General features: G+C 44.9%; 2 protein-coding genes across 4 annotated transcripts in view; both read left to right on the top strand.

Annotated features, from left to right (window-relative positions):
• The window catches only part of NFX1 (nuclear transcription factor, X-box binding 1), a 90,762-nt gene extending 86,508 nt beyond the window's left edge, over positions 1-4,254 (top strand). Inside the window, exon 25 of one of the 2 annotated variants that reach the window (XM_051609731.1) lies at positions 4,236-4,254. The gene's annotated coding sequence lies outside the window, so the exon portion shown is untranslated. Of the gene's footprint in view, positions 1-280; positions 3,681-4,235 lie in introns of those variants that run through there. The other variant, XM_051609730.1, reaches the window with a different exon arrangement.
• A 6,158-nt stretch (positions 4,255-10,412) lies between these two features.
• Positions 10,413-23,499, top strand: part of SLC12A7 (solute carrier family 12 member 7) — a 75,764-nt gene continuing 62,677 nt past the window's right edge. For both annotated transcript variants that reach the window (XM_051611484.1, XM_051611485.1), the window contains exon 1: positions 10,413-10,604. In XM_051611484.1, coding sequence (XP_051467444.1) covers positions 10,487-10,604 — 118 coding nt within the window. In that variant the 5' untranslated portion in view covers positions 10,413-10,486. The remainder of the gene's footprint in view (positions 10,605-23,499) is intronic.

Genomic DNA, 23,499 nt, shown 5'->3' with positions numbered 1-23,499 from the left:
AAAGACCAAGAGTACCAAAACAAACTGTGTGGGTTCTGCAGAGCTGAAGACCATAGTAATATTTGGTACAGAGGAGTAGCAGGCAAGGTGGAGGGCATGAAAGTGCTGGCTCTGCAAATGATACTTGTCCTAGCAAAACAGAAAACACTGGTACAGCAAAGACTGCTCATTAGGAAAGCTGAACAATTTCTGCATTATTATGAGCATCTTGCTAGAGAATGTTTATGGCAACTGTAAGTGTGAACTGTTTTTCTGAGTCTGCTGTGTCCTGCTAGGGCAGAAGAGGGTTCCCTGGAAGGGGCATCCTTGATACTGCACTCACCCAATAGAACAAGTTCACAATGAAGAGGTCCACCAAGAGGAGCCACTGGACTGGCAGCACACCTGGATTCTGAGGGGACGTTTTAAGGTACTTTGTTACCTCTACACCCAAATACAGCAGAGGAAGTAGAGCAGGAGGCATCTGTGGAGGATGTGTAGCAATGGTAGTGGCATATCCAGGGGTCTGGAGCTAGGCAATAGGTGTAGAAAAATACAGATTGGTTAATTTAAGCCAGGAATCACTGCAAGAACTGTATGAAATGTTTGTTTTAACCACTCATGCCAACTCATGCCAGCTGTTTGAATCTGGCGACTATGCTCAGCTCCACCTTGAAGCTGTCAGTATGCACAGCCCTTTATATTCCTGCACTATTAATTTAAGCAGAGAGAATTTTAGACTGCATCAATATTTTCCTACAGAGTAAATGAGAGCTATGTTTTTGATCAGACTTTTCCTCTTGGCTATCATGACTGTAAAAGCATTTGGGAGTATAGGACACAGAACCCTACAGTCTATCTACCAGTCATAGACAAAAAGTGGTACTATTTAATTGATCTAAATAATTGTAACAATAGCAGCAGAATCACAGTAGGATGCTGCCCACCCCCTTTCCCCCACCCTCCAAAATCTCCCCCAGCTTCTGCTCTGCTAAGAAGCCTGCAGACTCCTTAGCCAACACCAAATTACTCACACTTATGGTCCTCACTTACACATTCCCCCAAAGCTGGCAATTATGTTCTGGTTTTCCATTTTAATGTGCAGTGCTGCCTGTATCTCGCAAAGTCCAAATGATGCCCCAGGTACTGCTACAGTCGTGTCAGCTTGGGTGAGGGTGCACAAGCCCCTTGGTCGGACTCACGGGCAGGGCTTACTTGGGGATTTCTTCTAAGAATGGGCATGGCCCTCCTGCATATTCTGATTTGTTGGAGTTCTCCTATGCTTTTAAGGTTAGGGGGAACACCTCTTACATTGCTGTTATTACTGAATCTGTGTGAAATCTGTGGACAGTCTATAATACAGTGCTCTTGCAATGGTGTCACGTAGCAATCAGTAAGGAAGCACAGGAAAGATGTACACAGTTCAGTGGTTTAGAAAGGAAGAGGGTGGCACTGTACCTGCTTGCTCCAGCAGCTAGAATGAGGTCAGACATGAGCCAAACATGTGACTAAAGCCCAGCCAGAGGAGAAAAGCAAAACAAGATGGACAGAGATAGAGCAATAGAGCTGTTGGAACTAGTCCAGAGAAGGGCCACAAAGATGATCAGAGAGGCTGGAGAGCCTCTCCTATGAAGACAGGCTGAGGCAGTTGGGGTCATTTAGTCTGTAGAAGAGAAGGTTCTGGGGAGACTTCATAGCTGCCTTCCAGTACCTGTAGAGGCCTACAGGAACTTTTTACAAGAGAATGGAGTGATGGAACAAAGGGTCATGGCTTTAAACTGAAAGAGGGCAGATTTAGTTTAGATATTAGTGTTAGGGTGGTAAGACACTGGAACAGGTTACCCAGGGAAGTTGTGGATGGCCCCTCCCTGGAAGTGTTCCAAGGCCAGGTTGGATGGGGCTTTGAGCAACCTGGTCTAGTGGGAGGTGATTTATTTCCAGTTCCATATTCTTTACAACTCCTAAGTGATATTTTAAACAAAAAGTGTCTCTGTAGTCCTAGTTCTTCTATTAACATTCATTGGTTTTGGTTTTTTTTCTGTTGAAAGATTAAATAAGGCACCTCCAATGTGTCATTGCAGAAATCAGTAATTATATACCTTGGCAGCTCAGTTGTACTAATGTAGCAGCATCATCTATCTTTTTTGTCAGTGTCAGTTCTGAAAAGCACTTCGTGGAATCCACATTTGCTAAGACTTTCGGACTAAAATCAATAAGATACAGAAAACTAAACATTTTTCGTTTCCAGGCCAATTATCTTTAAGATATCACCACCAAGTAAAGACACAGATAATTTTGTTTTGTTTGTTTCATTGTAGCACACTCTTAAGAATAGTGGAGAATGTGGAGAGCATACTAACCCCTGTGTAGCAGCCGATTATTAGCCAGAGCAATAGCTGGTTTCCACTTAGCTAATAAAAAAACCAACAACAACCAAACAACAAAAAACAAGAAACCATGAGCACTCTAGTTCCTGGTTGAGAACTAATGACTCATGCGCTGACCTGATGGACCAGACTTGCCGTATCTATGGCTTTCTCAGGCTGACTTCAGAAAACCACTGCCTAGTTAGGAAATACAATGCCCTTCTGTTTATGCTGTAAAAGTTTAAACCTTAAAAAAGGTTAAGTATAATTTCCTTGGCTGAGGCCATCTTCTTGGCTGCAAACCAAGTGATACTTGATGAAGAGTTACAAGACTTTGCTCAGCCCCCAGCCCTTTCATACAGTTTCCTGAACTGGCACTTAGAAAACAGTTAAGGGTGTAATGTCCTAAATGATGGTGCAACTCAAATCAGGACTTGCCTTTGCACTATGGCAGAGGCGTTTATTCCTGTAAGGCAGAAGCAGCTGATGTTGAGAGCTTATCTCTAAAGAAAAGCTGTGAGAATAGGTTGTTGTAGACAGCTTTTCTAAAAGCAACTAGCATCTTTTAGTTAGCTCGCAGCATGTAGTCTCTAGATAAATGTGATCAAAGTCCATGTAGCAGGCATAATCTATCCTGTTTTCCTGGAATCCGCCACGGCTGTGTTTGTCACTAATTGCAGTTACATTTGGAAAAAATAAAAAACTATTCCAAACCTCAGCTTATATTTCCGTGCTCTTTGGTCACCAGCAGATATCATTTCAGCACCAGTTACTTCCCTGCTTCAAACTTGATGGGTTCTCGGTTGGCAAAGTGCTGTTTCATCATGTTTTACTTCCTCAGGCTATTCTGAAAGCCACTGTCCAACTGTACTCCACCAGATGAGAGTATACAACAACATGGGGACACTGAGTATTACAGTTGGAGGGGGCCCAGGCTAATTCTATGGTACCGAGATGAGGACCTGGGAAGAGGATGTTTAGGATCCTGAGGGTTCCGGGGGGGAACAGAGAGGGGTCAGGATTCCCTCCCATCTCCTGCCATGCTCTATAAAAGCCAGGAGGACCTGAAGTCTGCTCCTTCCTGCTCCCTTCTTCCTTGCTGCTTCACTGCACTTGGAGGTCTTGGAGACAGGCTCCTGCTTTTTCATCAGCTCATCACGTGCTCTGTAGGATCTGAATCCATCAGGTGCTGGGAAGAGCCGTGGATGCCTTTGCTGAGCTGGCACTGCTGCAAGGAAAACTCAGACACTTATCTCTGCTATCACTGAGATCAGATTTTGTACAGATTTGTGTATATTGTTCCCCATCCCATGTGTTACTGTCCTTTCCCTATTCCAGTAAACTTGTTGCAATTTTAACTTCCAACCTTTAAGTCTCTCTTCCTTATTCCCCTTTTATCTTCCCTTGGGAGGGTGGAGGAGGGTAACAGAGAGCAATTCTGTTCTCTGGGTTTGTTTTGCCCTGACCACTGAACCAAGACACTGAGTCATGATAAAAAAAAGGAAATTATTCACAGAAACTACGTATTCTCAACTATTGTGAAAATTATTATTTAAAAAAACAACAAACACAACACTAATACAGTTACGAGTTTTTGCCTTTATTTAGTTGAACACAGTCATATGAAGGGAATAAAATTATGTTAATTAGAATTTCAGCATGACAAAACATAATTTTAGGCAATAAACAAATTTGAAGCTGTAATGGTAGGCATTGCAAGAGTTTATAGAAGGTTCTCATTTACATTAGCAGTTTTCTATCCATTTGCAAGCTCACTAAGTTGGCTAGCTTTCCTGATACATAAAATATATTTGCTCACTTTATTGAGAAATAATTTGACAGTTTGATATCACAGTTTATAGGACTTCTGTTTCCATCTTTGTTTTACAGCCCTCCAATAATGGAAAGGAAAATAGCACCTGAGGAAGAACACTAGGAAATTCTGCCTCTAGTTGGAATACAAAAAGCTGGACTTAGCAGAATCTCCTGAGAGATATATTTACAGTTATATTCGTGTGTGTTTTCAACTTGAATTTATCTTGGATGTTAGCAGAGAAGCACAGGAAAATTAAAAGGAAAAAAGATTAACTATAACAACATCTGGGGGGGTTAACTTCTGCATTTTGGAAGCAATTTTTTCCCCCTAATCCTCTAGTCTAAGTTTATAATCTACAGAAGATGTAAAACTGATAGATTTACTGTGTCACTCCTAACCACACCTGTGAAGTCCCTATATAGGTGAAATATTCTCAGTTGATAGTGATGCACAAGTTACAAGATAATGTTCAACTAAGATGAATAATTGATTTATTAATTTTTTTTAAGTCAGCATAATTGATGTAGGGAGAAGGAAAATTGCCACCAGATTTTTCTGATAAATGCTGCAGTCTTTTAAAGAGTCAGTTATAAATGAGTTACATGAAGGCCATGTTCCTTAGCATTCAACATAAGATATAGGAGGAATTCAGGTGCCTGTGTCCAAGAAGGCAATAGAGAAGACACACTTCCCTGCTAACACTGTAAGTGCCTTGCTTGGTTCAATCGAAATCTGATTTTCAATTTGCAACATTTCCTTAATGCTGGTATTTGAGCATGTGCACACATGAAGAATCAGCCTGCGTAGATTCACTGCAATTGGAAGAGAGAAATACTTAATTTTGCCCATGTCCTCTGAGGGGCCTCATCCAGCAGACATGGAGAACATGGTTTATAAAAGTCAAATATTAGTTAATTAAAAACAGAAGAAGTGCTTACTTTTAGCATAATAACCTGTTATTTTGGGTACTCCTCCAGGCGGATTCTAAACATTTCTTGCCTGAAGGGATTCAAGTGTGCTATTCCCATATCCCAAAACAATATCCTTAATGAGCATGCCAGAAGGTACTCCCTACCTTTTCTACTGAAACCATAGAACAGTTCAGCAGTGAACTTGCTCTTGTGAGGCAGTGCATATCAGCAAACCAGACAGGGCTGCTGCCCAGTGATGAGGTGTTCTCATTGGGCAGAAGGGACTCCCTGGGGTGGAGTTAAGCAGTTTCCCTCCTGAAGAAAAGCACTGGAGCTGGATGCTGCAGGGGTTTTTCCTGCCAACTACTCTATGTCAGCAGAAAAATAAAACACACTTAAAGCAAAGTAGTATTAAAGCAATCATAGTATTAACCTCTAGTGCCTTATTTTATTGTTTTTACCTGCCATTCATTTGACAAAGTATCGCTCTTTCAAGAACTCTGACATTTTTCTAACATGCTTCTATGTTGTCCTCATTGGACATTATGAAACTTGTTTCATAATTCATTTAAAGCTTGGCAATGATTAACTTGCAGTGCTAATGTTGCAAGTTGGTATTCCTGTGTCTGCTAGCAGATGCTGTTGAGAGGGTGTAGAGGCTATTAATTTTGGCAGAGGAGGAGTTCATGTGGCACAATTGCCTTAAATACTTCTATGATGAGTGAAGTTTTCTCTCCCCCAGTGCAGTGGTTTAGCAATGACAAAGAGGAACATGTGCTTGTGGAAGGTATGCTAGTGTACTAAGCAAACATGTTGGTGTTCCTACCTTTATCCTGCAGAGGGGTTTGCACTGCATTTTTTCAGTCAGGAAGAGTAGTTTATTTCAGTTCTTCTGTACCACTGTATCCTTTTTGGAGTTATCACTTCCCAAAATAAATGTTCATTTCCTGCACTCCTGATCCTCAGGATTTATGGCTGCATTGTAATGCCTTTATCTGTTTGAGTCGGATTACAAACATCCCCCCTCCCCAACCCGATTACTTATTATTGCAATTATTGTCACGTTGTCATCCGGAGACTTTACTAGTAAAATCTAAATGGCTGATGAAAAAATGGTCAGAGCAAGGGAAGCAAGTGTTGCTGAGGGATGCTGCTCCAGACTCAGCCCAACATGCAGTGGAGCAGCAGATATTGGCATACAGGGCCTTCTCCTCAAGATGGGAAAAGCCAGGCAGTGGAGAGACCTGTCAGGAGCCAGCAGCTCCCGTGGGAGTTGCTGAGGAGACCTGGATATTGCCAGGGCTGTGGCACACACCCCCATGCCTATAAAACCCAGCGAGGGGGCAGTGCTGCGGTTTGTGTGATGGGTGGAGTGAGCCTGGGGCTCAAGAGGTGCGTCCAGCTGGGGGTCATCACCCCCTAAGAAGGGTCTTGACTGTGGTATCTACCCACAGGAAAGCTCTGTCCTCTGCACTCACCCGAATGGGTGTGGCAATCCAGAGAGAACTCCCATGAAAACATGCAGCTGTCCAGGTCTCAGGATGCAGGGAGTGCCACAGATACCCAGTGGTAATGGATGGCAGTCCTGGGGACAGCTGTGTGAGGTGTGAACAGGTGGACCATCTGTTCAGCCTGGTGGCAGAGCTCTGAGAGGAAGCAGAAAGGGAGGTTGAGAATGAGACAGGCTGGTGAAGCCATGTTTTGTCCTCCCTTGGACAAAACAGGCACCAGAAAAAAAAATCAAACAAGGTCAAAGGGACCCTGCATCCTCCCCTTACCAGGGGAGTAGCAGTAGCAGTAGCTTAAAGGAAAGGAGTGAACAGAGATAAAACAACCCTCAGGGCTGCAGGCAAAACCAGCCCTTGCCCACCTCACTTTCCCAGGTGTCTGTACAACAGGTATGAGGCTCTGGATGCGGAAAGCCAGTCCATGGATGAGGGTGATGATGGTCCATCTAGACCAGAGGTGCTGCCAGGGTCCGAAAGGCATGCCCTTTGTATCACGACCACCTCCATCAGGAAAAGATTGGTTATAGTTGTAGGTGATACTCTTCTGAGGGGAACAGAGAGCCCAATATGCCAGACAGGCCCTCCTCTTAAGGAAGTATCCCTGGGGCCTGGGTCAAGGACAGCATGTGCTGGTTTGCTTTGGCAGGTTTTTGGATAGTGGGGGAGGGGCCCCACAGGTGACTCTGGTAAGAAGCTGAGAAGTTCCTCCAGCTCCAAACCAGCTAGACAAGGAGCCACAGATGTGTGTCTGTGATGAACATAGGAAAGAACTGATACAAGACCTGAGCAGAGTGGGCAGTTAAAGAAAGAGTGGTACCAGAGAGGTGAAAGCCATGCCAGGGTGGGGATCCTGAGACTGGTGAGGAAGAAGGGGAAGAATGTGCCCAAGCAGAATTTTCCCTGCAACCCACGGTAAGATGGCAGCTGTCCCCCTGCATCCATGGAGGAACATGGTGGAACATCCCCTGAAGGCACCAGGAGGGGTGAATGTGGATTTGCTGCCAGTGGACTTGGATTGCAGTGCATTACACAGTTTAGGAAGACCCTGCGCCAGGGGAGGTGACTGTTCCCAACTCTGTGGGAAGCCCAGGCTGGAGCAGCTTTCTCCTGAGGGACTTGCTTCCCTCGTGGGAAGGGCTCATGAAGGAGAGGTTCATGGAGGACTCTCTGCCATGGGAGGAACCCCGTGGGGAAGCAGGGCAGGACTGTAAGGAATCCTTCTTCCTGAGAAGGAAGGAGCAGCAGGAACCACCAGCCTGTGAAGTGACTCTAAACCCCATCCCCTGTCCCCCTGTGCCACTGGGGGGAAGGAGGGAGAGAAACCGGGAACAAAGTGATTTGGGCCAGGGAAGAAGGGAGGGGTGGGGTAACATATGCAAGCCCTGCTCTGTGTGTGTCTGTGTCCTGTGTGTGTTTGATTAGTGTGAAATTACATTATTATTTTCCCCAAGCTGAGTCTGTTTTGCCCGGGACCTTCATCAGTGAAGAACCCTCCTCGTCCTTTGTCTCAACCCATGATCTTCTAGTTGGCCTTTGTCCTCCCCATCCCAGAGTGTGTGTGAGGGGGGCAGTTAAGTGAGGGGCCATGTGGCTGTTCCTTTGTTGTCGTGTTGGGCCCAAACCACAACACACCACTAGGAAACTTCCTAGCTTGTTGTGGCCCTTGGACTATTACCCACTACTGATCTGCCATGTGGGCAGAGAGAAAAGTGCAATGCATAGTCCAAAGGTGACCAAAAGAGAACTCAGGGCCTTGGGACAGCTGGTGAGGGAATCTTGGGCTCAGGATATTTTTTTCTCTCCTCTTCCAGTTGCAGGCAGTGACACTGGAAGAAAGAGACACATCCAGTCTATTACTACATGGCTCTGTGGCTGCTGTCACAGCCACAATTTTAGGGTGTCTGACAATGGGACAGCCTACACGTCACCAGGCTTGCTGGCATCGGAGGGAATTCACTTTTCTCAAAGGGGAAAGAGGGTCTTTGCTCAGGAGCTTGTGGGGCTCACAGACAGAGCTTCAAATTAGATTTGAAGGGGGAGTGGGATAGTATCAGGCTTCCCTCTGTCAAGCTGTGGGATGACATGCCAAGATTTGAGGGACACGGTGCTAATGAGGGACCTCAGCCTGTAGATCAGAGATGGGCTGGATAGACTGCAGCACACCTGAAGTCTTACAGAGATGAGTCAGGGGCTCCTGAGGTAACAGGAGCCAACAGGGAAGCACAGGAGCAGTCCCTCCAGGGAATTCCGGCCACTCCAGCTAGTCAATCAGCTTCATCGGGGGCCCAACTGAAACGCCTCTCTGCAAGCACATGCAGTGTAGGGAATGAACAAGAGGAGGCAGAGAGGAGCATGTGTCTGCAGGGCCGTGATCTTACTGGCACCACAGAGATGCGGTGGGATGGCTCCTACCACTGGAGGGTGGAAATGGAAAGACAGAAGGATCTTTAGGAAGGACAGGGAGGGGAGGAGGGAGGTGTCAGCCTCTACTTCAGTGACCAGCAGGAGTGCATGGAGCTTTGCCTGGGGATGGATGAGGAGACAAGACCTTAAGGGTCAGGTTAAAGGGAGTAGGGACAGGGGACAGTACAGTGGGAGTCTGCTACAGGCCACTCAACCAAGAAGACTGAGTGGATGAGGCCCTTTATAGACAAGACAGGAGTAGCCTCACGTTCACAAGCCTCATGGGGGAATTCAACCACTCTGGTATCTGTTGGACTGACAACACAGCAGAGCATAGGCAGTCCAGGAGGTTCCTGGAATGTGTTGATGATAACTTCCTTCTCCCACTGACTGGAAAAGAGGGAACATGACCCCCATTTTTAAAAATGGAAGAAGGCCTGAGGAACGACAGACCTGTCAGTCACATGCAAGATCCTAGGACAGATCGTCCCAGCCACTGTGCTAAGGCACATGGAAAATAAGGAGGTGACTGGAGGATCAGGGCCCAACAGCCTGGCTGATCTTTGTAAGACGGTTTCTGTCTGCTGGGACCTCGGAGGCAGCAGCCTAGTCCTAGTGCTGCAAGGAAATCTGCAAGGCAAGATTCGGGAAAGAGAGTAAGCATTTTTTGTGGCCACCAGTAAAACAGTCCAGGGTAGCTCTCGCCCATCACTACCCACGCACACCCCCTCTCGGGTGTTTCCCCGATGGCACTACCTGAACTCGCGGCAGACACTTCTCCCCGCCACCACCCCGCCGCTCCTCTCCCCCTCCGCGGGACAGCAAAACCTCCCGCCGACCTGCCTCGCTTCTGAGCTGGGAAGCCGCATCCCTGAGTACCAGGAGCTTGTCACAGCACCCACCCCTTCCCCCTCTCCACCCCGGGGGGTCGCCCCCCGGTGCCCCCGCCTCGCCTCCGAGCGGCGGCGGCAGCGCTGCCAGCCAAGCGGTGCGGGCTGGGGCGGTGCGGGCTGGGGCTGAGGTGCGGGCTGGGGCGGTGCGGACTGGGGCTGGGGAGGTGCGGGCTGGGGCAGGGGCGGTGCGGGCTGGGGCTGGGGAGGTGCGGGCTGGGGCGGTGCGGTGCGGGCTGGGGCGGGGGCGGTGCGGGCTGGGGCGGGGACGGAGCGGGCTGGGACTGGGGCTGGGGCGGTGTGGGCTGGGGCTGGGGAGGTGCGGGCTGGGGGCGGTGCGGGGCGGTGCGGGCTGGGGCGGGGACGGAGCGGGCTGGGACTGGGGCTGGGGCGGTGTGGGCTGGGGCGGTGCGGTGCGGGCTGGGGCGGTGCGGCCGGGGGCGGGGGCGGTGCGGGCTGGGGCTGGGGAGGTGCGGTGCGGGCTGGGGCCGGCCCGGCGCCCCCGCCCCCCGCTGCGTGAGGCAGCGGCTCTCACGTGAGGGAGGCGGCAGCGCCCGCTCACCCTGCCCGCTGCCCGGGGAGGAGGCGCCAGCGGGTACCGGGGCCGCCGGCCATGCCGACCAGCTTCACCGTGGTGCCGGTGGAGGCGCAGGGCGAGGAGCGGGGCTCGGCGGAGCGGGATGGGCAGCGGCAGGAGGAGGAAGAAAGCGGCGAGAGGGAGCGGGGCTCCGGTGAGAGAGCGGGGAGGTGCGGGGGGCATCGCCGGAGGACGGCGCTGGCGCTTTGCGTGCGGGGGAGCGGGGCTGCCGGGCGGGGCGGGCCCCGTTCGCCCCCCGAGAGGCCGCCTCGCCTCCCCGCGGCGGGCGGCACCGGGGCTACCTGTCTAGGTGGACTCGGGCGAGGGCTGAAGCCCGGCGCCGGGGGTGGCGGGGAGCTCGTTGCTCTTTGTTTCCGCGGGCCGTCGCCGCCGGCCGAAAGGAGGAAGTGCTGCCGGGCGGCCCCGGCGGGAAGCGGGGCGGTGCGGGGCGCTGCCGCTGGCGGGGTGCAGCGGGGCTGCCGGACCCCGGGCAGCTCGGCGGGACGGAAAAGCTCTGCTACAAAGCCCGGTCTTGCCGGAGCTCACTAGCGAGCTAGGGGGTGGAGGAGAGCACGGTCTCACCTGGCTTGCTCCGGCTGTTTGTCCAGCCATGTGCTTGTGTAGCAGCTCCCGTGCCTCGGGTTACGGAGGTGTTGGCTACCTGGTGCTGTCGGTAGGAGCCTTGCCTCCTGTTAGGCCTCGCCCCTGAGCCGCCAAGACGGCGGGGTCGAGCCCGGGGTGGAGCTGGGGCAGCGCGGGTGCGGATCCGGGCGGGGCAGCCTGTTGTGCGGCGGGACGGGGGTTTGTCTCCCTCCTGGTGGGGGTGGGGAGGGGGCTGCTTTCCTGGCTCGGGGGGTGAGGCGCTGCGAGGGAGACGGTAACTCTGCCTTTGGCTCCAAAGCCCTGCATACTTCCTCTTTCTGAAGCGTCTGGCAGCGGCAGCACCAAGTATGGTGTTTGAATCACTGCTGGCGCCGAGTGAGCTGCTTGGGTCCTTCGTGTTGCTTGAGACCTTGCGTTACAGTCAGTACTCAACGGTGGGGGCTTTTTGCCTTTATTGACTTATTTATTTATCTATTTAAAGATGTCAGATGATCGCAGGTGAAAAGATGCGTTTCTGTAAAAGGCAGTTTGGCCTGATGGCAGCTTCTCCTTTTTGTGGTACAGATCACAGATAAATAAGGCTAGTACAACGGGATGCAAGTGTCATGAGATTAAAGCAGATATTTGGCAAGCTTAATATAAATATTTTAATTTCTTTTTGCATAAATATTCTTTAGGAAGGTGATTAAGTAAAACGTCAAGCAGACAAAGTTGGGTTGCTTTCTCCCCTGAAGTCCCTACTTACCCATAAAAGATACATACTACATGTAGTCGCATTTCCTTTGGTATATTCAAGTGATGAGCAAGTGTCCTGTTAACTGCCACTTTTTAAAAATTATTTTATTTTCCAAACTAAATGGAATGGAAAAAGCAAAATGGAAACACACCCTTGCCACAGTTTACACTTTTACTGGATGCATGACAGCAGTACAGTATTAATCTGTTTGGGTAGTTTTCCTTATGGCAGAAGAGCTAGTCTGAAAGGCATGGAGCATAGTGTTTGGTCAGATGACATCTCAGAATACTGGATATACATACAGGCATAGTTAGACAGGAGTTATTAGACCATGCTTATGTATGAAGCATCTGAAAGGCTTGGAACTTCTGAAAATCTTGGGAGGACAAGGGGAAGAGTGGAACTGACACTCTTGTGGGGGCTTATTTCTAACCTTTAAGGTTCTGGTTAAAAAAAAATATATATATATTCATGCAATTAGGTAGAATTTGTGTGGAATAGCAGTTGCATTTACGAAATATGTTTAGATTGGCTACTGTTCTGGATCTGTATCACTTAACTGGATGAATTTATGTATGATTTGTTAACATGCCTGTAAAATACAGTGTAGAGAGGAAAACAGTAAAAAGGGAAGGCATTTACTTGTGAACAAGTTGCAGTCCTATGCTAGAACGAGATCTCTTACAGTAGATTACACAGGAACATGTTGAGATGGGTTCTGAATGTCTCCAGAGGAGATAACACAATCTTTGGGCAGCCTGTTTCAGTGCTCTGTTACCTTAAGAGTAAAGAAGTGTTTCCTTATGCTTAGGTTGAACCTCTTTTGTTCCAGTTTGTGAACATTGCTCCTTGTCCTGTTACTGGACACCATTAAGAAGACTCTGGTCCCATTCTCCTGACACCCACCTTTTAGATATTTATAAGCATTACTGAGATCACCCTTCAGTCTCATCTTCTCCAGGCTGAACAGACCCAGCTTTCTTAGCCTTTCCTTGTATGGTAGATGCTCCATTCCCCTAATAATTTTAGTGGCCCTGCACTGACTGGTCTCTCTCCAGTAGTTCCTTACACTTCATGAACTGGGGAGCCCAGAATTGAACACAGGCTTCCATCACAAAGTTGAGGGGCAGGATAAGCTCCCTCGACCTGCTTGCTGCACTTTTCTTGATGCACCCCAGGATGCCATTGGCTTTCTTGGCCACGAAGGCACATTGTTGACTCATGGTCAGCCTGTTCACCAAGTTGGGCAACAGGTCCACCTCTTGGCCCTTTTTCCCACAGCTGCTCTCCAACAGGTCAGTTCCCAACCTGTACTGATACATGGGGCTCTTCTTCCCCAGATGTAGCACTCTACGCTTGTCTGTGTTGAATTTCCTTTGGTTTCTCCCCTCCCAAGTCTCCAGCCTGTCCAGGTCATGCCAAATGGCAGCACAGCCTTTTGGTGTGTCAGCCACTCCTCCCAGTTCTGTGTCATCAGCAAACTTATGGAGGGTGCACTCTGTCCCTTTGTCCAGGTCATTGATGGATGTATTAAAGAGGGCTGGACCCAGTACTGACCCCTGGAGAACACCACTGGACATGGGTGTCCAGCTGAACTCTGCCCCATGTACCATAACTCTCTGAGCTCTGTTGATTCAGCCAGTTCCCAGTCCACCTCACTGTTAATCATCCAATGCACACTTCTTGAGTTTGGCTGTGAGGATGCTGTGGGAGACAGTGTCAAAAGCCTTGCTGAAGTCAAGGTAGACCCTATCCACTGCTCTCCCCTCATCTATCCATCCAGTTATGCCATCATAAAAGGCTATCAGATTTGTCAAGCATGACTTCCTCTTGGTGAATCCATGTTGACTACTCCTGATAACCCTTTTTTCCTCAATGTGCTTTGAGATGGTGCAGAGAACAAGCTGTTCCATCACCTTTAAGGGGATGAAAGTGAGGCTGACATGTCTATTGTTACCCAGGTCCTCCTTCTTGCCCTTTCTCAAGACTGGAGTGACATTGGCTTTCCTCCAGCCCTCACTTCATTCAGCAGCAGACCTGCATTTCCTCTAGGCTTCCTTTTGCCTCCAATGTACTTAAAGAAGCTTTTCTTCTTGTCCTTGGCCTTCCTTGCTGCTTTTAATTCTAAGGAGGTGTTGGCTTTCCTCATTGCATCCCGACATCCTCTGACAACATTCTTCTCTTCCTTCCAAGTGGTCAGCCCCTTCTTCCATGTTCTATGAACTTTTCTTCTGCTTGTTCAACATCTCTCTGCTGAACCATGCAGGTCTCCTGGCTCCCTTACTTGATTCGTTACTCTTTGGGATGCTCAGATCGTGAGCTTGGAGGAAATGGTGCTTGACTATTGACCAGCTCTCTTGGGCCCCCCCTACTTCTTAGTGCCTTATCCCATGGGATTTCTCCAAGCAGTTCCTTGAAGAGGTCAAAATTAGCCCGTCTGAAGTCCAGGGTTATGATCCTGCTTGTTACTCTGTGCCTACTGTACATGATCATGAACTCCACCATCTCATGGTCACTACAGCCAAGGCTGCCTCCAACCTTCATGTCCTCAACCAGTCCCTCCTTGTTTGTCAGTACAAGGTCTAGCAGTGTTCCTCTCCATGTTGGCTTAGCCACCACCTGTGTCAAGAAGTTGTTTTCAATGCTCTGCAGGAACCTCCTGGACTGTCTGTGCAGCCTTTCCAGAAATGTCAGGACAATTGAAGTCCCCCATGAGAACCAGGGTCTGTGATTGTGAGCCTACTTTCAGCTGTCAGTAGAAGGCCTCTTCAGCTTTCTCATCCTGATCAGGTGGTCTGTAATAGCCACAACAGTGTTCTTCATATTAGCCTGCCCCTTAATTCTTGCGCACCAACTCTCATCTGCCCCTGGGCAGAGCTCAATACAGAGCTCAACAGTTGCTATACTCAGATACAGAGGCTTGGGAAGTGAATAACATATTTAATGTTGCCTTGGGTATTACATGGATGTTTGTGGTATGAAAGCTGCTAACACATGAAATTGTTAAGTTAATGCTGTGTAATCAAATCTTCTTGACTCATTCTTCTGAAAACTTAAATTCTAAAATATTAGTACAGCTAAAAGCTGTTGTATTTAAGTCCATCAAAAAGCCTGCTGCTTGGAGAAGGAGTGCTTGCCTTTCTCTGGGCTCCAGTCTTGAGAAAAAGGCTAGAGAGTGAAACATTTCTTTTCCTGCACTCCTCCACAACCCTGGGTTCTCTTTCTTTTTCCTGCACTTGACCTTGGTGCTAAACTGGCAGAAAATTAAACTGCAGAGGGAAAAACATGCTTCCCCTGTTTTGGAGTTGAGGTGAGTGAGTGCTGCAAAAAGCCTGAGAATGGCTAGATTTCTGTCAAGGTGGGAGGAGAGTAAAGCTGAGAGGAGAGATGGAAGTAAAATTAGAGAGAAAATGGGAACATTCTCTTTGGCCCTCTCTTAGCCTATATAACTCAGCATTTAACTTAATTCCAATTGTTCAGAAATCTAGAAATTTATCGGTTTTGATCGGATTATCTGGCTTAAAAACCAATTGCTCTGGAATTTTCTTGATTGCATTACTATTAAAAATGGAAAAAAAAATCAAAACATAAACCCAAACAAACAAAAACCAACCAATTCCCCCCAACCAACATCAAAACAAACAGAAACCCAAACCCAATAAACAGACAAAAAACCAACCCAAACACATACACACCCCAGCAAACCCACAACACTTTTTTTGGGGGGAAAGCAGACTGTATGCTGTTTACCTCTTAGATGCAGCAGTAAAGTAGTTCTGGTATCTTGTTAATGGGGAACTTAAATTATTCTGTGCATTTATCTCCTTTCATAAATTCTTATCTGCAACTCATCTACGTGATTAATGAATTAAGCTGGGATGTTCTTAAGTTACACTCTTCGCTCCTTCATAATTGTCTGATGTTCTGTAGAGTTCTATTTTCTAGTTATGTGACAACCTCGAATGTGTGAAGGTGGAGGGAGTGCTTGGGTGAGTGGCTATTTTGCTGGCATATCGCCCTGGCTACAGTAGTACTTGGGAAGAGTAAGAAGGCAGAGTGGAAATGTAATGCTTGGATTGAACAGTGTTCGCTGAGAGTTGGAGCCTGCTGACTCCAATATGCACAAAGTAGCAGAAAGCATATGTGCCTATGTGTCTTTTAATGTGTTTATAATATACTACAAGGGAAGGGTAGTCAGGAAATAGCAACTGGTTAGAGAAGGCAACAGGAGTCTGTTGTAGGCAGTAACGGATGATGTTTTATGGCTTTGATTTTTGTTGGGATTGTTTTTCTTCACACATATCAGTAGTGACTGTCTATTAGATAGTCCTGTTGAAACTTGGTATAGTTAATCAAATCTCTATTTCATTAGCAGCTCTTCATGTCAGGTGTTTCAAAGCATAAGTAGTATTCTTAGCTTCCCACGGTATTATTTACCTAGGCACAGTAGTGTATTAGTTCTTCTATTAGTTTCTATGATTTTTATTTATTTTTTTTTAATTGCAGACCCTCACATGCAAGAAATATCGATGACAAACCTGGTCATCTACCAAGAAGTCATCACATAACTATTGAAGCACAAGTGCTATGAATTTCTGTAAAATGTTCCTGGGAACAAGGAAATATTTGAGGCAGGTGTTTGTGTGTTTGTGTGTGTGTATATGTATATGCAATGGAGGGAAGATGAGCTAATCTCACTGAGATATTCAGTATGTTTTCAGTCAGCTTCTGCTCAAACACAGAACCAGTTTGTAGTTCAGAACTTACTGTACAGAGAAGCACAGTATTACATGTTCCTGTTCATCCCAATGCAGTTTATCCAGTTCCTGTATCCTGAAAAAGTGTGAACTGATGCCTTTTTTGTTGTTGTTTTAATCTCAACAGGTTAGTTATCCCTCTCTGCCCTGTCCATGTGCTTAGCCAGTGTTGTGAGCTGCATTTACAGTACTCACTAACGACTCAGTTTAAGGGATATGTATGGGAGCATGTTGGCAAATATACTCTTTTCCACATGCTCAGCAACTTGTGCATAAGAAAAAGATGAGCGTTACATGAAACTGGATTAATTTCCTTTTTTTGTGAGTTTAGATTAGGGTGTAAATTCCTTTTTGTTCTAAATTTGTTGGTATTCTTAATACACTCAGTGAATTGCTTTTCCCTACTCTTAGGCAGTTGGGAATTCATGGTTTGTTTTTTGTTTTGTTTTGTTTTTTTGACAGCTTGGAAACTGTGGCAGTAAGATCTGCTGCTTAAAGGCAAATTACCTGTTGTTTGTTTGCTTTCTGAGCCTGTCAGCAGATTAAAGGCATCAAATCATGCTAATACTTGTCAAGTCCCGCTCCAGATAACTCAAGATTTGTATAAATTTGTCCTGTCTTAACCTTATCTACCTTTTTTCCAAAGCTTACTTAGTTATTCTTTGCATGGAAGCTATTGCATATTTACAGTTTTACTTTCAGTTTTTCTTCGAACTTTTTCCACTTCTGTTCATTTTGAAATGGAGAAAGTTCCAGATTTGCTCTTGATAATCAACTTGTGATCAGTGGGGTGTTTTTGTTTTTTTTTCAGTCTTTGTCTAACCTGGTCTTTTTTCCCTTTTCATTCCTGATATTCAGGCTGTGGTTTGAAAAGGTATTTTTATGCAACTGTCATAACCAAAGTATCTCGTTCATGAGGGTTAACAATCAGTTGAACCCTAACTGGTTTAGCATTGTTTTTCTTTGTGTATGTATTTATTTCTACATCAAATTTTGTCTATTGATTTAACATTAGTTTAGTCTTGGAGAACTGCAGCTCTCCGCAGCTGGCCTGTGTCAGAGCTATCCTAAATAACTTGAAATAGTTTCAGACTGTCACATCTCTCTCTGGTCACTTCACAGTTTTTATTTTTGTTGCTGTTTTTTGTTAATGTGTGGAACAGCACGTGTCCCAGCAGGACTTCCATGGCTGTCTCTATCTCTGGGAGCAGACCACATTTGTCTTCTATTTTCTTACTCTGTTATTTACCCATGGCTTATCTAATGTCTTCTCTCTCATTCTATGGCTGTTTTATTTCCTTAAGCATGGCCAGAGAAGAAATTCTTTAGAAGTCTTTTGGAGATCTTGGCAGACTATATACGTTAGGTTCTCATTATCTGTGTGCTTGTTGATTCTTTAAAAGAACTTACAGGCATGTGAGACAGAATCTCCCTTTACAGAAGCCACATCACTTGTCCTCCCCCACCACCTCAGTGTCATATTGTGTAATACAATGTTGGAATGGAAAATGTTATTCCTGATGCAGATAAATGCCTATCTGACATTCGATCACAGGCATGGGAGTTACACACAGGAATTTTCTTCGCTCGGGGCTGTCCAGGTCAACTCCGCCAAAGTGCTCTCACTGAGCCTTTCACTGTTTAGTATAGCTACCTGTACCATTGTGAATATAAGTGTTTCTTTTAGCTATTGATAGCTCCAAGGGAAACGGGAGCAAATAGAGGCGGAGTTAAGGATAACTAAATGATTACACTGTGAACTAAGTGGTCACTTGGCATTTTGTAACTGTTCAAACATTGCTTTTAGACTGTTGCAGTTTTGACCTTTTTTGTGAAGGAGAGGTTCTACATACTTGAAATGAACAGCAATTTATATTTACTCCATTGTTTTCATTTCCTGTGAATAAAATGCTAACATTCTTTTCCTGTACTTACTGCCTAAGACCTAAATGTACTAGTCATAAAACAACTTTCAAGTATAATATTCCAGAGAAAGTAACATCAAATGTAGTGATATCAACCCTTATAATTTTAAGTTCTCTGATCCTTTAATGAAAATATTACTGAGAATTTTATTTTTAATCTCTTATTGCTGATTTTTCTTTTGGAGGTTATACTTTAACAAGCATTAGAATATGGTAAGTAAAGGTCTTCTAGGGTAAATGTTTTACTGGTTTTCATAACAGAACTTTCTTGTACTGTTTTATTAAAGTTATCTTAAAATTAAGATTACTGTTCTTAAAAGCTCATGGGAAAGCACTGTAAAGGTTGCCTTTGGTAACGGATACAGTTTGTTACTGTAGAGCTGCTGCTTGGGAAAAAAGTATTTCTACTCTCTCCAGCGCTACTGCTGGTGAACTGTTTCAGGGAGCCAAATTGGCAGGAAACTGGCTATGACAGAAAAGAGTTGTGTTTAAAAATTGTTTTAAAAGGTTTTATATCCTTAAATCAGCTCGTTGCAGAACAACAGTGTAGTTCCACTGCCAACACAGAAAACTACCCCTTTTGACAACGTTGACCCGATTAATTTTTCCTGTATCTTTGAACTATGCTGTTGCTTTACACTAAAACAGATACTAAAGTATGGGGAATTAAGCAATTAGCACTATTTTTATTTGCTTTCTAGACTAATGAACTACAGAATGTTATCACAGGGGACTTCTTTTCTGAGTCTGAGTATGCATTTCTTAGTTTAATTCTACCAATTCTTTTTTTCTACAGAGTCCTTTTGTGGCTTATATGGTATTTTTTGCGTAATACTATTTCTTTTCCTACTTGATTTGATGTACCAGTTGAACAAGGAGTGTTTCTGGCACACGCTATAGTTTAACTGCCATTATGTGTATCCTTTGGCTTTACCAACTGGCCAAACAGTAGTTAGCAGAATTTTAATTCTGCTAATAATGTAGTTTAACCTGTCAGGTTTCTATTTACCTACACCTACCCCAAGCTAATAAGAGTATATCAGGTTTGGAATATATTTTCCTTGGCATTTTGTGCCTTTGAGGCGGTGCTGACAGCAAAGGACAGTGGAGAAGGTCTCATCCCTCTCAGCTGTGGCTGTGTATATTTTTTCCTTCCCTTCTGAAGGAAAAATACATGGTGAAGTGCATTGGGTTTATGTGGCGCAAGGTATTGGTGGTGAGGAGGCTACAAGGCTAGCTTTTGTGAGAAGATGCCAGAAGCTGCCCCTGTATCAGAGCTGGTTCCAGTCAGCTTCAAGATTGGCCAGCTCCAAGACAGACCTGCCACTGGCCAAAGCTGAGCCTGTTAGTGATGCTGGTAAGAATGAAGGGCAGAAAAAAAAAGCTGCTCAGCAGCAGCAAAGAGAGAGGAGTAAGAATGTGAGAGTGAAAGAACTCTGCAGACACCAAGATCAATGAAGAAGGTGGGGAGGAGGTGCTTCTGGCACTGGAGCAGATTCCACTGCAGCTTGTGGTGGAGACTGTGGAATGCATGTTGTCCTTCTGGAGCCCATGGAGCAGATATCTGCCCTGCAGCTTGTGGAGGATCCCATGCCAGAGTAGGTGGATGTGCCCTGAAGGAAGCTCTGACCTGTGGAGAATCCACACTGCAGCAGACTTCTGGCAGGAATTGCGGCTCCATGGAGAGGAGTCCATGCTGGAGCAGGTTTTCTGGCAGGACCTGTGACCCTGTGGAGGGATTAATGCTGGAGCAGTCTGTTTGCTGGAGGACTGCTCCCTGTGGAAGGTACTCACACTAGAGGAGTACTTGAAGGACTGCAGCCCATGAGAATGTGTTTGTATTGGAGTATATAATGAAGGACTGTCTCCAGTGGATGGGAACCTGTGCTGGAGCAGAGGGAGAGTGTGGACTGCAACCCCGTTCCTGTTTCTGGATCCCTTGTGCCACTTAAGGGAAGGAATTAGAGAAGCTGGGAGTGAGGTTGAATCTGGGAGGAAGGGAGGGGTAAGGAAAATGTGTTTCTAGGTTTCTTCTTATTTCTCATTATCCTACTCGTGTCTTATTAATTGTCAATAAATTGGTTTCCCCAAGTTGAGTCTGTTTTGCCTGCAATGATAATTCCTGAGTGACCTCCCTGTCCTTTTCTTGACCCACAAGCTTTTTAATCTTATTTTCTCCCTCTGTCCTATTGAGGAGTGGTGTGATAGGGCAGCCTGATGAGCACCTGGCAGCTAGTCAAGGTCAACCCATGACATGAAGTCTATTCAAACTGCAGTCTCTCTGTTTTCATATGCAAATTTTCAAGTAGTTGCAAAATTGGTTTAAGTTTTTATGCGCTAGGTTATGAAACACTAGGTGCTCGCTATGCTGTCCTGAGTCTGCTTTACAGGAGGTATAAATGTTTCCTTGGCAGCTTCTCAACCCTCAAAATTGCCATCCTTGAGTTTCAGGGCATCAAAAGTGTTACCTACTTATTTTTAAAGGTCTTATGGTAATCTTCAGAAATGGAGTTAGCAGGTACAAACTTAGTCCCTGAATAATTTTGCTCTTCAATTACAGCTATGGGAAAGCATGGCTTAATAATGTCTATGTCAATTGGACAGTATTTATTATCTGCTTCCTGCTTTCAACAGCCAGCATTCTTAATTGGGTACCTTAATTAGCTCTATCCTTTAGCTTATAGCAACCAAAAATAAGCACCATTCAACCTGTGTAGGAAATGATTCTGGGAGCCTTTAGGGGAGGTGAGATATTGAGTGGTAACTGCTTTACAAAAACTGATTTTATGGTGTTTTTTTAAAAAACCTCTTTGTGGAGGAAGTGAAAAAACTTATGTTTCTTACCTTCTGACAAGGGACACATGTTTGAAACTTCTTAAAATTAAAAGCATCTTCCTACAGGCTCACTTTTGGAAGAGAATCAAACATTGTGGCAGTTAAATTCCAATCTTGGAGCATGGGAGGCTCGCATGTTTTTCTTCTAGCTTTAGGGAGGAGAGTTAAGAACATCACTGAAAATATGTCAAGCACTTCTCTTTGTCACCTGTAGAACTGCAGTGATAGAAACTTACCAAGATATAAATAACCTAATAGCTTGCTGCTGTTGTTTATTGACCAGTCATATCTCTAGCCATCTGCTGGCATTTCTTGTTTTGTGGAACATCTGCTGAGGACTTGGTCAAGCCACTTTATTTTGCTAGCAAGTAGGAAGAAGCAGTGCCTGGAGGGGCGTGGGGGGAAAATCAAACCAGGGAGGTAGAGGAGACAGGTTTTTTGCAGCATCAATGAGTTAAAGCAGCTCAAAGATGTGACCACAGGAACTGGTCTGTTTTAAGGAATAACATCTATTTAATAGAACCGAAGCTGTTTCTATGCAGTTTTTTAAGGCTGGTATAGAATGTGTGAAATAGACCAATGCATAAATGATAAAAGTATTATATCTAATTTGAAAGAGAATTAATAAATTACGCAGCCATTCTTATAGAGTACTCCTTTGTAATTTCAAAATACTTGTTTTCAAAAAGAGTGCTTGCAAAGTTACTAGAGTTTATTTTAAAGTATTTACCTGCTGCATCTTAAGTACAATTAATGCAAGATCTTTCTGCATAAAATCAATGTTTAGCAACTATACTTGTGGTTAACTTGCGTAAGATCTGCTAATATGTACTTGATGCACAAAATTGGCTTTTTAATAGTAGATCTCTGGAATAGGGTAATACTACTTGTTGCTAATATATGCTGATCTGCTTAGTGGAAATATTCTGAAGTGAATTTACTTGATGGAAAGAAAACTTTAAATGTGTTTATTATTAGGTGAAGACGTGGGATGTTTTAGTAACTTGATCCTGCCCTTTTCACTAAGCATGGTGTTTATTTCTGACGGAAATCCTCCAGCTTAATTCTCTTTAAAGAGTTCTGTGGCTGCCATGTGGTTTGGCTGTGTCATGTGCGTTCTTCACACTGCATGAAGCCTTAATGACTTGTTTCAGGATTAATCCAATACTAGTAAGAAACAGGATTTGAGGTCTTACACCAAGCTGGGAGGAAGCAACTGTCAGTTTCCCTGTTTCAGTTCTTGATACGTGAAGAATCAGCAGAGGGGAATGACTTGATTTTCCTTAATCATGAGTGAAAAAGATTATGAAGAAATTGGGCCCAATCCAAGTAAGTCTCTTTAAAAGGCAATACCGTGGTTCTAAATACTTTTACTGAAATAGCAAGCTCTCTACATATACAGATAATTTATAATATAGCTGAAGAGATTTTGCACTGTTTTCATTAGAATTTGGCTGTGCTTGATTCTAATAGTAGCCAAAGTAAAGGAAAACTAAAATCTTGTGATGTTGTTGGTGGATGTAGTGTTAGAATCTTCCATTACGTAAAGGGCTTTATGAAGAGCTTAAGTATACCTTGTTCTGCTTTTCAAGATAACTTAAATAAATTGTGCTAGTCATTGATAAAAATAATGCAAGAAATTGGTGATATAGTAAATATATTTAGACATTTGTTTACTAAAAAGATCAATGACCTGCAAGTTTGAAGTAGATTGCACTGAATTCTTAAACACTCTAGTGCAAAAGTTCAGAGGCAAGACATGTTAAAACAAGGTTTTGGATGCCTTTTCATAATTTGAATTAAAGCAAGTTAGTGGCTTAAGAAAACCTGAATTTATGTTAGAGCTCTATAGAATACTTGTACATATTTTAGGATTAAGAGTGGTAAGAAATTACATTTTTAAGATTGCCCAAGATCTATTTTAGTTGCCTGCCAATAAAAAATTTGGACATACAGGAAGTAAATAGACATGATAGACAAGACAGAATTACTGTTTTTGTCGCAGGCATCTTGCTTGGATGCAACACTTCTATTTGTAAGTTTTAGTGATGTCTAAACTTTATTTTTACCTTAAAAAGTTTGTTTATTTAATCGTAAATGCTTGTTTACCCTTGCGCAAACAGATCTCATCTTCATATTCTGAGTTTGTAGCAGCTGGCTTTTAAGGTGACCAAATACTAACTCAATAAAAAT

This window comes from Apus apus, chromosome 2 (genome assembly GCF_020740795.1).
Source record: "Apus apus isolate bApuApu2 chromosome 2, bApuApu2.pri.cur, whole genome shotgun sequence".
NCBI classification, from domain to species: Eukaryota; Metazoa; Chordata; class Aves; order Apodiformes; family Apodidae; genus Apus; species Apus apus.
This window is presented reverse-complemented; position numbering and strand designations above follow the sequence as displayed.